At 37.3% G+C, this 13,646-nt stretch overlaps 1 protein-coding gene across 1 annotated transcript; it reads right to left on the bottom strand.

Moving 5' to 3' along the window:
* Positions 1 to 8,796: 8,796 nt before the first annotated feature.
* RNF182 (ring finger protein 182) lies at positions 8,797 to 9,537 on the bottom strand (the record flags this gene model as incomplete). The annotated part of the gene is made up of 1 exon (XM_081322566.1): positions 8,797 to 9,537. The coding sequence occupies one exon, from the start codon at positions 9,535 to 9,537 to the stop codon at positions 8,797 to 8,799; it is 741 nt and encodes a 246-aa protein (XP_081178692.1).
* Positions 9,538 to 13,646: the final 4,109 nt, after the last annotated feature.

The following is a 13,646-nucleotide window of genomic DNA, read 5'->3' as shown; positions in this document are numbered from 1 at the left end:
GTTTGAACAGAGGAATGAGTAGAAAGAAACATACATTTCTCAAGAACTGTAGTTTATATTGGGCTACATTTAACATCATTTGAATAGACTTCTCTACACAGCAGAGTTTGTCTTGCTTTCTTACATTCTGCCCCACTTGTGTTGTCCCCATAGCTGTTCAGGAAAGCTGAATGGACACCTAGAAGAAGAATCCAGGGCATCATTGGTCTGCTAGCAATTGGACATCACTGCCCAACTGTAAATACATTTTACAGCAGTGAGAAATCCTGGAAGGAAAAAAAGCTATTATATATACACTAGCAAATCAAATATTTTCTATACATTCAAAAGATAAATAATGCTCCCATGTCATTATACATCCACCTCATCAGAAAATCTTGTCAAGAAGTTAATGACAGCTCTTCCTTGTTCATTTCTGAATCAAGAAAACTGACTGACAAGCAAATAGTATTTTATTCCAGTCCATAAGTCATTATTTGGTTTTGACTATCACTGTTACTACTTTATCTGGAACTGATCTGGGATGTCGCTTGTATAATTATTAGAATGGAATAGAGCTGGAAGGGACCTTGGAGGTCTTCTAGTCCAGCCCCCTGTTCAAGCAGGAGACCCTATACCATTTCAGACAAGTGGCTGTCCAGTCTCTTCTTAAAAACCTGCAGTGATGAAGCACCCACAACTTCTGAAGGCAAGCTGTTTCAGATCCTGCTGTCAAACCAAAAGGCAAAATTGCTGTGTGTGTTCATTCATTCCATGGTAAATGAAAAATGGACTACAATCGATCACAACAAAACCATAGTCAAGTATCACTCAATGAAGTCATCTTTCACTATTAAGGTTTCTGGAATAACACTATTTTCTACATAACATCTGCTGGGAGCATATTGATTCCCACACCGTGTTCTTCTACATACCTACCGGTTTGTTGCTGAAACAGAGCTTAGATGACTTTCAACTAGAATTGGATAAGAGACTCCTTTTAAAACAATATTGAATGGCATGCAAATGCTGATGGTGGCATTATATTGGTGAGGACTCATCATGCCTGCAAAAGGGATTTCTTTCAGTTGCCACTGTAAGATAAGCAGGCTTGGATAAACAACACCGAAAGGCACAAAAGGCCATTGATAATAAAGACACTGAACAGATGGGAGGACAAGAAGACTTCAAAGATGCTTTCCACTACTAGCAGTAGTAATTTATAAATCCACAGAAATGCTTTATTCCCCTAGAGGATGAAGGTGGAGGTACAGTAGCTTTTGTTTCATCTAGATTGCTAGAGAAAATTATACTTGCCTACATGTAAGAAAATGTAGGGTACGGAGTTAGCTTTATTGTAAGTATTACTTAAACTGTTAGGTTGTGGTGAAGGTGGCAATGAATAGACTTTAGGAGGCATTTTAAGAATTATATCTTTGTAAGCTAATTGTTGTCTTTGTTATGACTGCCATTTAAAACAAATCAAAGAAAACTCCCTTAAGACTCATTAAGCAGTTTACCAACCCAACACATTAGTGTATTGTGCTAAATATATTTGTTGGAACTGATGTCAACAGTAGCTAACATTTATGAAAAGCTTATGCAATACAGTATTGGAAGACTTTTGAAATATTCATTTTTCTGTTTACAAAAAATCAGATGATCCTTATTTATTTGCATTTCTCCAAAATTCAATATCATCACACATCTGAACTATACCATATTAGCATAATATGAGCATAAAAGTCTTAAAACTGAAATTGCTGACTTTGACTTTTCCATTATGAAAAATGATGCTTAAATGGACAAATAGCTTGAACATTTCAACTCTTAGTGGGTTATTGATGACTCCTCTGTAGTCACTTGAAAGACCATAGAGGAAACTAAGACTAATAGGTAAAATAGTGGCTGGAGTATAGTACAAAGCTACTTATTTAACATGGATAGTACAAAGCTACTTATTTAACATGGATATATTTTACTGTGAAATATATACTGTATGAATAATCAGATTTGGTCTGAAGCTATTTTTTTATATGTGTTGCTATCAGTATACTGCAGTCAGTGATTAACAATAGAGAAATTTGCTGGGCACAAGCCCTTTGTATCCTTGGTAGAAGCCTTTGTGTATTTTTGCAGGGATCCACTATGCAAAACAGATCCCGGACTATTTTGTTTGTGTTACAGATAATCCTCAACTTATAACAGTTCATTTAGCGACCAAAGTTACAACGGCACTGCAAAAAGTGACTTAAACCATTTTTCACACTTCTGACTGTTGCAGCTTCCCATGGTCAAATTCAGACGCTTGGCAACTGACTCATATTTATGATGGTTGCAGTGTCCTGGGGTCTTTCTCACAAGCAAATGGGAAAGCCAGATTCACTTAACAACTGTGTTCCTAACTTAACAACTGCAGTGATTCACTTAAGAGCTTCGGCAAGAATGGTTGTAAAGTGGGGCAATGCTCACTTAACAACCATTCTTGCTTAGCAACAGAAATCTGGGATTCAGTTGCGGTTGTTGAGGACCAACTGTACTTCATCGCAGAATTCAGGAGCTGTGACCGCTGACTTTCCAGAACTCTGACTTCGAGTTCTTTTAAGATAGCACCCAGGTTTTTTTTTACATGCTCGCCTCCTCTGGCTTGCAGGTTTTGAAGTTTCAGAATGTATTTGTCATCTGAGCAGTAAAGAAATTAGGCCTTCCGGGCACCTCAGCCATCTAAATCCTCAGAAGGTGGTGATGATGGTGATGCAGTTAACTTCGGGACCATGAGAACAGGATTTTTTTTTCCATAAGGTACTTGGACTGGAGATTGAATATTTCACGACGGGCAGTGAGGTAGTGCACATGAAAGGAATGGACTTGATGAGGAGGGAGAACAGGTCTGCTGCACGCAGATTTCTTCTGGGAAATCAACATTTTAAACCAAGTAAGTTACAGGCAGTCCTCGGCTTACCGCAGGTCATTTAGTGACTGTTTAAAGTTATAATGGCCCTGAAAAAAGTGACTTGTGACCGTTTTTCACACTTACGGCCACAGGCAAGTGATCAAAATTCAAATGCTTGGCAACTTGGCTCATATTTATGACGGTTGTAGTATCCCAGGGTCATGTGATCCTCTTTTGTGTCCCTCCCACAAGCAAAGACAATGAGGAAGTCAGATTCAGTTAACAACCATGTTACTAACTTAACAACTTTGGCGAAATGGTCGTAAAATGGGGCAATCTCACTTAACAAATGTCTTGCTTAGCAATGGAAATTTCGGGCTCAATTGTGGCTGTAAGCCGAGGATTATCTGTATTTATTTATCTTTTTTCTCTTTTTTAAGCCAACCTTTCTAGGATTAAACATCTGAAAAACATACCGGTAAGAAATGTGGGCCATCAACTAAAAGGTTAAAGACTGGTTAACCAGGGTGGTCAGAATCACAGATTGTACCTTGAATGATGCTCTTTTTTTCTCTTGACCTATTGCACTAGTAGATGAAGTACCATCACACAGTTTGAACCTATATGTAACTTTCTTTGTTTCTTTCTTGATTGCCACAATGGTGTGGAGTATAACAGTAGATCTGATTCCAAAAATATTGGGAGGATGAATGAACGGCATACCAAAACTGCAATATATGTGAAGATTACTGTATATCCAATTATATCAATTTTTCTTTGCCAGGTGGGTTCTAAGGAATCTGCAACTTCTGGATAGTATCAGATCTAGGAAGGCTAAATTGGGATATGACATTGTTAAAAGCCAATTGATGTTTATACAGGCACAATGCAGCAAACACAATGTGGATTCAAACTCAACAGCTTTTAAAATCAATTGTATTGTTTTCAATAACACAAACAAGAGCACATAGTCACCAGAGTTGTGTAACTTGAAGGTGTGGGGTAGTTTTTCAAAATACAACTAATTAATAAGCACATGACTAATGGAAGAACACAGTATCTACCATGTTTAGAAGATGAACAAAGAGCAATAAATAAGTCAATAAGGATAGACACACACGCAACATACATTCTTGATAACAGCACTACTGCTGCATGCTTAAGTTGCTATAATAGTTGCTTTTAGACAAAGTTTAGTTTTCTCTCTGTAAAATGCACAGGTTCACACTTCCATTTCTACGCATTTGATATACACAATTTAAGGATAAATTTTCCCTACCACCCACCAGGCCTTTGGGGCTAGGAGAGATCAAAAGCCTCTCTTTCCTCCCATTGTCTCTTAATATATTATTTCTTCTTTGCTCAATTTACAATCCTATAAAAATATGATTTAGTTCATTTCCAAAGGAGCTGCTTCTCAACTGTATGCTGTGCTTTAATGATCCCCATTTGTTAAAGTTGAAAGGAAAGCTAATTAAATGAAGCCAGCAGAAAAAGAGGGGGGAATTCTATGATGATGTTGCTTTATCTTATACAAGCAGCTTGACACCTTTCCCTTTCCCCCACTTTCTTTTACCTTTAAAAGGCCCTGTGTGTACTTACAATAATGTAGGGCTTTACTTCCCTAGTTTTTTAAAAAGAAAATTACTTAGAAAATAGGGTTTTGCACATTAGTCAGTTTCACAAAAGTATTAGAAAACTGCTGTTTTTATTATCCCTAGTTACATCCTATTTTTTTTCTTCAAGCAAAATCCCACTAGGTAAAGGTAAAGGTTCCCCCGCACATGCGTGCTAGTCGTTTCTGACTCTAGGGGCCGGTGCTCATCTCCGTTTCAAAGCCGAAGAGCCAGCGCTTGTCCGAGGACGTCTCCGTGGTCATGTGGCCGGCATGACTAGACGCCAAAGGCGCACGGAACGCTGTTACCTTCCCACCGGAGTGGTCCCTATTTTTCTACTTGCATTTTGACGTGCTTTCGAACTGCTAGGTTGGCAGAAGCTGGGGCGAGTAACAGGCGCTCACTCTGTTACGCGGCACTCGGGATTCGACCCGCCAAACTGCCGACCTTCCGATCGACAAGCTCAGCGTCCTAACCCACTGAGCCACCGCGTCCCCTTAAATCCCACTACTAACTGTTAATAGCACAACTCTAGCATATCTTGTAGTCAGCAGCATGTGAAAGTTGTTATTGCAAAAAGGGGTGTGCAAAAGCAGTCAAAAGAGGAACAGATTTTAAGGAAAACTTCAGGAATACTGTACAGTACAGGTAGCCCTCGACTTACAATAGGTTGCTTAGTGACTGTTCAGTTATAGCAGCACTGAAAAAAGTGACTTATGACCACTTTTCAGACTTATGACTCTTGCAAGATCCCCATGGTCATGTGATCAAAATTCGGACGCTCGGCAACTGGCATGTATTCAGGACAATTGCCTTGACCTTAGATCATGTGATTGCCTTTTGTGAGCTTCTGTCAGGCAGTCAATGGGGAAACCAGATTCATTTAACAACCATGTTCCTAACTTAACAAACGCAGTGATTCACTTAACAACTGTGACAAGAAAGGCTGTAAAATAGGACAAAATTCACTTAACAAATGTCTCACTTAGCAACAGAAATTTTGGTCTCAATTGTGGTCGTGATTTGAGGACTACCTGTATATCACAATGCCAGGATAAAACACTCATATTATTACTCATATAATTTCTGACACTAGAGAAACACTAGCTGCTCCTCTGTCTCCTGATTTAAACCTCTAAATTCAATTTTAATTTTAAAACTATTTACTCATTTGATATGAATTTGAAAGTGAAAAAACAGTATGCACATCGGAAATTTTTTTAGGTTTCAAATAAACATACGGTAGTTTAAATCATATAGAAAATAATGCTAGTTAGTAGAATATAAAGAAAACAAACATTTTAGGAACTGTTGGGTAGATGAGAGAAGAACTTGTGATGCAGTTCAGCAATATTAGGCTTAAAGAGTTGTAAAATTTTGCAAAGTACTTTGATGACTTTAAATGAAGTACAATATGATTAACTTAATTACAGATAGACCTCAACTTATGAACACAACTGAGCCCAAAATTTGTGTTAAGTGAGAAATTTGTTGAGTTTTGCCCCGTTTTAGGACTTTTCTTGTCACATTTGTTAAGTCAGGGGTCTTCAAACTTGGCCCTTTTATGACTTGTGGACTTCAACTCCCAGAATTCCTCATTCTGGGAGTTGAAGTCCACAAGTCATAAAAGGGCCAAGTTTGAATACCCTTGTGTTAAGTGAATCATTAAAGTTATTAAATTAGTAACATAGTTGTTAAGTGAATCTGGTTTCCTCATTGTCTTTGATTGTCAGAAAGTTGCAAAAGTTGATCACATGACCCCGGGACACTGCAACCGTCATAAATATGAAGCATCCAAAGGTAAATCATGTCACCTTGGGGATGCTGCAACAGTCATAAGTGTGAAAAATGGTCATCAGTCACTTTTTTCAATGCCATTGTAACTTCAGACACTAAACGAATTGTTGTAAGTTGAGAACTACCTGTATTAGTGCATATTATTATTTCATTTTTAAAGGAAATAAAGAATTGCTTTTAAGGCACTATTCTGAAACATGTAGAATATGATACTGTGTCAACAAAAATTCTTAATGGATAGGCCAAAATCCTAGCATTAGTATCACTGCAGCCACAATTTATAAACATTTACAGAAATGTTACACATTTGTGTTTAATTTCATCTTGCATGAAGAATCAATTTATTATGAAATACTACAACTTGAACAATCTGAATATGAATTCCCTACAAATATCTAAATCCTCATGACATGTATGCACATAAACAAGTTATACAAATGTCACTGACAGTATAAAACATTTTCTCTTCAATGTTTTTTTTGTCTCATATTGGAGTCATGGATGATACTCTGTGGTTTACTGGTGCTAAGCCATGGCATTTCATCCGACTACACATGCATTGCTACAAACACATTAGTAGCACTAATATATCATGTTTTTAATGCTGTTAGCAATTGGCAAAATTAACATTTCTTTAGGTTTTTGGGGTGTGTGTGTTGCTTTGTAAAATATTATCAGTTGAGATAAAAGCACTTTAACAATCAGTGATTTCAACAGAACAGTTAAGATCAAGCTATATCCTGACGTTTTCCCACACTAATGTAATGCTGTGTCAACATTACCAATGTTTTATATTACTTTTAAGGGTTTCTGATAGAAAAATGGAATTGGTCTTCTTTCCTGTTACTCTATTATCCAAATTTTTCTTTGCATTCTTCTTTGCTTTTTCTCATTCTACTACATACTGCATATGATCCCTAATGCTCCTTTTGTATTTTAAAGTCCCTTAAAACCATCTAAATATTAGTAACATTTAGTTTATTTAAAGTAGAACAAAACAGCAAATTACCATTATACAGTTAAACTCACATTATTACAGTCCAATTACATTCTCCATCCTAAATGTTAAAATTTGATTCTACCTGCAAACTGAAACCATGTTTTTGCTAATGACACTTTGGTTTGATATGTGCTGAGTAAACCATGAATTCTGTTAAGATAGTCAATATCGAAATCCTCTCTTATGTTTTCTGAAAAAGCCTGGCTGAAATCTTCTAAGTGTGCTCCTCCTTCTTTGCCTCCATCTGTACTTTCTTCTTATTCTTATACCTCAACTTTATACCTTATATTACAACAAAAAGGCCTTTCTCCACTGATGGGTTGAAGTGCTATAAACCATCCTTGAGTCAGCAAAAACCTATTTTAACACCAAATCTGCTGAATTATTATCATTCCAACACTGTCCAAGGACAATCTCAAACTTTATAAAGTCCATTAGGCTTTTTCACCTTACTACCTTGGAGGAAATCAATTGCAATGCTTGAAAAAGAGGCAGTACTGCAAGGCAAAGTGTTGGAATGGGGGCAAATATTGCTATTTTTACACCGGTGCAATTTCAAAGATTCTGTGATTCATGTCATGTGGTCAGGGTAGGAAAAAAAAGTGCCATGTTTGTGCTACAGTTGAGTGCAAGTAGGGAAAGGCCAAAGGCTTTCATCCATATGGTCCCAACTGGAAAGAAAATACATAAGCTATGCATATAATGAAGAATGACAATACATTACCATTTATGAAATCAGTTGTGAAATCAATTCTGTTTTCCTGCAAACAGAAAATAATTTGAGGATAAGTACAAGCAGAGGATTATGTTATTATGGTTTATGCCTGAAGATGGTGGATTTTTGCCGCTTCCTACCTGTATGAGTTGCTTAAATAGCCAAGCGCCCATCTTTTTCTTACAGTTTTTTTTCTAACTTCTCTGAAGTTATCTGGTATTGGGATATCACCAGTTCTCTTTGTGGACTGTAGAAATCATGCTCAGAAACCTATTCATCCCCATGGAAACTTATGGATTTCCAATGAAATGTCCAAGGTTAGTAAACCTCTGTTATGATTTCAAGGGAGCTAATGCAGGAGAGGCCTTCAGTTCATAACATTCCAAAGACCTTTACTCAAACACCAGTGGAAATAACACACAGTTTAATGTAATAGGTATTTCATCTGACATGGCTTCAGAAAGGCCAGATGTCTTTCTAAATGAATAAATTATTTCAAAGAAAGCACTATTGTAATGCAGCATCAGGCACCTAGTTAAGAAGTTATTCTGGTCTTGTCTTCTTTCTATTGCTTAGTGTCTATTAAAAGTTATTATTCGTTGATAAACAGGACAGAGCAGAATCAAGCCATTCATTTACTCTTAAAAGTAATAAAAGGACCACAAAACTGGTCAGTATTCTTCTTCAATGGATAAATGTAACAAGAATATGAAAGAGAAGTATACACTAAGTTTACCTATGCTACATCTATGGCCGTTTCATATATGCTTTGTTGCTTATTTCATTGCAATTGCTGTTAAGAAGAAGCCATACATTCCAAAAACTCATGACATATACATTGGCAAAAGCCATAAACCATGAGAATAACAAGACTCGAGGGAACTAGGCTGACAAATACTACCCCAAGAGTGACTTTCTTTGATACCAGTAAGTAGATCCCTAAAGGCAAAGAACTAAAATACAGCAAGCCTAGCAACCAAACTAGGACTCGAATGGAAGTCTGGAAGAGCAAGGAAGTACAGTTCCACACTGTCCAATGGTGGGGTACCGATGCCACAGAATCAAAACTTGTAGGCCTGTAGAATTCCACAACCGGGGTGGAGTTCAGTGTCGGGGGGTTCTCTCTTTGTACTTCCATGATGGTAATAACCAGACAGTTGGAGGAGGTGTGGGAAGGACTCACAAGGGATGCCAACCTTTTGGGAGTCAACAAAAGTTCTGTAGGGTTGTCCGGTAGGCACTTCTTTACCTTTCCTCCATAAGCCAAATTGACAAGGATGTTGTTATCATCTGGAAGGCTACTCACCTCGTCATCAGGCAGGCATGTTTCAAACCTACAGAAAGGACAAACGATGACTCCCTGAGGAGATTCCCCAAAGTCTATGATCTTGCAAAGGCATTTGGCACATACTCTGTGGCAACACTCCAGGACTTTAGGTTTTCTCTGTCTCAAGTTATAGCGGTTGTAACAGATTTTGCATTCAAGCTCATCTGAGCCCTGAGATTCCACATTATCTTCTGCCAATAGACTTGTCATTTCTGTTTAATATGCTTTAGACTTCTGGAGAAGGATGTCAGCCAAGCCGTTATCTTCGTTTAAAAAAATAATATCTGAAATAATATGATTATCACATCACTTATATCCACCCAGGTAAAAGGAAGCAGTAATAGTGCTCATTCATATTTATCTGCTTTATTCTTCAATGTCTTTTGTGTTTTAAATATAAGACGAAATTTCTGCGGAGATAAAAAAAAGAGGCATAATTAATGTGAAATACATCTTTATTCAAAAACTTACAAACTGTCACTGAAATACTTTATTTTGCAATCTTATAATTCAATATTGATGATTTTGAGAGTTACAGTCTCAACACATAAGATAGGGAGAATTGGGAAAAGCTATTGTACACAGATAAAACAAATCTTATTCTGAAAAATATAATACAAAGGAATGTACTAATACTTATCTTGCATATGGACTACAGATATAACTTCTTAAAATTATAAAGTTATAAAGAACAGCTAGAAGGGAACCATTTCAGGGAGAAAAAGCATCAGATACAGCAGAATCAGGAATACCAACTTTTCTTTTCTTTTGTTACATTCCAAAGGAACAACAATTCCCCTTAAAAAATTAGAGTTTAAAAATCTTCTATCCTGTTTATTCAACATGATTATTCTGTAGCATAAATATCTATGCCACAGAACATTTATTTTATTTATTAGATTTATAAGCTACCTGATTCCATTCTGTAGACTTGTATGCTTCATGTTTTAGCAACACACTATCTATTTGTTTTATTTTATTTCTAGACTATTTAAAATCCTTCAGACATTTTCTGCAAGATGTACAGAGAGTCATCAGTTCTCGTGAAAAGGAAACCACAGAGATCTTATTTACAGAAATATGTTCTTTTGAAAGGCATGTGATAACACCATGTTCGGCACAGGAAAAGATTTTACACGATTTCACATTTATTTAAACTTGAAGGATTTTACCTTTATCAAAGGGAGCAAACCTGAAGGATTGAGGGGCCCCAGCAAATTGTCCCTTGGTGTATCCTCTGCTACACTAGTTCATCTGATAATGTTGTTGGTAATCTATGCCCAACCAATGTGAGCCTCTTGTTGCTTTATGCATGTTCACATAAAATTATCATAATATCAGCAGGTATGTTTTCAATTTATTTCCAAATAGAACCCAAAATAGATTTTACTTTTCCCTTAATATTTGCCTATTAGATACTGTATTTGTAATTGAAATATCCACTGTAATCTCAACGTTCCTTTTCTATTCTGCCAATGTGTCACAGCATGCATATCACCTAGTCACCTAAACATACATGGATTTATCTTTAGTGGATAGAAGTTGAGAGGAGAGATAACCTATATTTTCACAATTAGTAGTTTTCCCAAAACTGTTACTGGCAAGAGGGAAGAGACAGCTGGAAATTTAAAGACAAGCTTTTGGAAGGATGGCAGTGAGGAATAAAATGCCAAACCAAAACAGATTTTGGGTAGTGTTGGCTGTTCAAGTCTTATTGGTTCCAAAACCTGGGGAAAACATTCTCGAAGGAAATCTGAATAAAGATCCAAAAACTATTGAAGAAAGAAGAGGAAGCGAGACACAGATCTTCCCAGGGTAGATGGCTTCTGTGGAGGCAGAAGAAAGTCAGAATGCTGTATAAACCTGCCAGCAGCAAAATTAACTCCTTAACTCTAAGTAGGAAGTAGGAATACAGAAATAGCATTGTGCATATTGAGCGAACATGTGGGCTTTAATATGCATGGCCAGAGGCATACAAATCAAGCTGTTGCTGTATAGCCTCGCCAGCATTTTGCTATGGTTTGTCAGAAACGGAGAGATGTAGGAAAGTAGGAAAAAGTGAAATAGCTCTGAAATGCTTTGTATGCATAAAATCAAAACTAAGAACTTGCTTTGCTTTGCTACCGTAATACAAGGTCAGAGAAAAATTCGCAAGGTGTTTTGTGAAGTGGACCCAGATCCATGAGCCCACAGAGCTTTCATTACTGTCACCATCGGTTCTGATTTCACAATGATACTGTTTTATACAGTTGTTATTTACAGTGAAATATCTGTTTTTGCAATCAGTATGTACCCGTTTGAGCTAACTATACAAAATAATTTGACATCATCAATGTACTTGTCCACAGTCACTCCTAAGACCCATTTATTAACAAATTAAAAGACTAAATTGAGACAAATAATGATGGTAAGAAACAAACTAAAAACAAAACAGAACTATTTATTTAGCTCTTCTACAATCTCTTTATCCTCATTTATTGGCACATTTATTTCCCTTGATGTCAGCAGATCAGCGATCTTTGTAGTTGGCTACTTGAGTTTTCTTGAACTGGCACTTAAGCTTAAGTAACAAAACTCCCTAGCTTTCATTAACATTATAACATTAAGTCCATTAATTTAACATTGTTCTTACTGACATAACTGTAATCTGTAAAGAAAAAAAATGAGATAATGTTGTAAAGATTGCAAGAATCAAAGCATCAACAAACAGGGCAAATGGATATTGGGGTTTACGATTTAATGTACTATTGGAAAACAGAATCTGGAAAATCTTTTGAGAACATATGACAGGGATACCTGCGATGTGACAAAGCTAGGGTTAATGTAGATTTCAAAACTCCTTATGCTAGATGGGCTATTTTTAGAGTATGGAATAAATATAAACTTAGGTGACTTGTGACTTTTGTGACTTGCAGTGCAAGAAACATCTTATAGAAGAGAAATAAGTAAACACAAATGGCTAACTTACCACGATGAACTAGAATTTTCTCAAGAGGATTGTAAAATAAAATCAGAGAAGATTTAACAAACTAAGGATATATTTGTCAATTGTTTTCTTGTATACAACTATCAGACAGGATTAAAGTGGATAAAAGATTTTATGGTTTTGAACAATGTTACATGGAGCTTGAAACAGAAAGCTGTACTAATAATGGACATGTTATTTCTGAAATTATAAACTTTGTTGAAATTTGAGACAGAAGAAGTGAAAGAATGTATGATAAAATGAATGTATGATAAGTGAGATGCCTATGTGACTACTTCACTCAACGACCACAATTTTGATGCTCTAGATACGTGGTGGCGAACTTATGGCACGCGTGCCACAGGTGGCACGCAGAGCCCTCTCTGTGGGCACACGAGCCGTCGCCCCAGTCCTAGCGCTTCAGCTGGGTTTTATGAAACCTTTTTGCTTTAGGCCTCCGCTGCCGTGTGCAAAAAAAAAGCTTAATCAATCAATCAATTTCAACTTCTTGCTGGAAAAAAAAAGATCTCACAAAGTTGGAATTGATTGATTGAACTTTTTAGTCCCACCCAGTCTGCCGTTACCACCGCAGCCACACCCACCCAATTGGCCACACCTATCCAATTGGCCACGCCCACCAGCACCCGACGATACATAAGTGGGTTTTGGGTTGCAGTTTGGGCACTCGGTCTCTAAAAGGTTCGCCATTACTGCTCTAGATTGTGGTAGTTAGGTGATCTCCCAGGTTCAGCAGACAGAGTAAAAGAGCAGCCCAACCAGGAGGCAGCCCATTTGCTCTCAAATGTTCCCAGCCTACCAAAATTTTTTAGCTCCTTTCCATGCACGGAATGGAAACCCTTTGTGGAGCTAAAATTCTGAAGATTTCAGCTGCAGGAGCAGAGCTGAAATCTTCAGGATTTTAGCTTTGTTCCTGCAGCCCCACAAAGGATTTCTCCTCTCTGTGCTTGAAGAGGGAGAAAAATCCTTTGGCTGGCTGCAGGAATAGAGATGAAATTCTGAAGATTTCAGCTCTGTTCCTGCAGCCCCACAAAGGATTTCCTTCCTTCCCTCCACTTGCAAATTTCCCTGCTGTCTTCCTCACTGACTTTCTAGGAAAGCCAGTAGAGGAGGTTGCAAATGGCAACCACGTGATTGTAGACTGATTGTAGACGAGTATTTGTCTACCAGTCATAAAGGAAAGCCAGTTGTCAAGTATCTGACATGGAAGGAAGTGGCAGCCAGCACAATGTTTTACAATGCCAGAAGCACCCTTTCCCAGGCCATTGTCACTTTGAACAGTTGTTAAATGACTGCTTGTAAATTGAGGACTAGCTGTACCTACAAAGGAGGAATG

Source organism: Vipera berus, assembly GCF_964194415.1.
Source record: "Vipera berus genome assembly, chromosome: 3".
In the NCBI taxonomy this organism is placed as follows: Eukaryota; Metazoa; Chordata; class Lepidosauria; order Squamata; family Viperidae; genus Vipera; species Vipera berus.
Note: the sequence above shows the minus strand (reverse complement) of the source record. Positions and strands in the feature narration are given on the sequence as shown.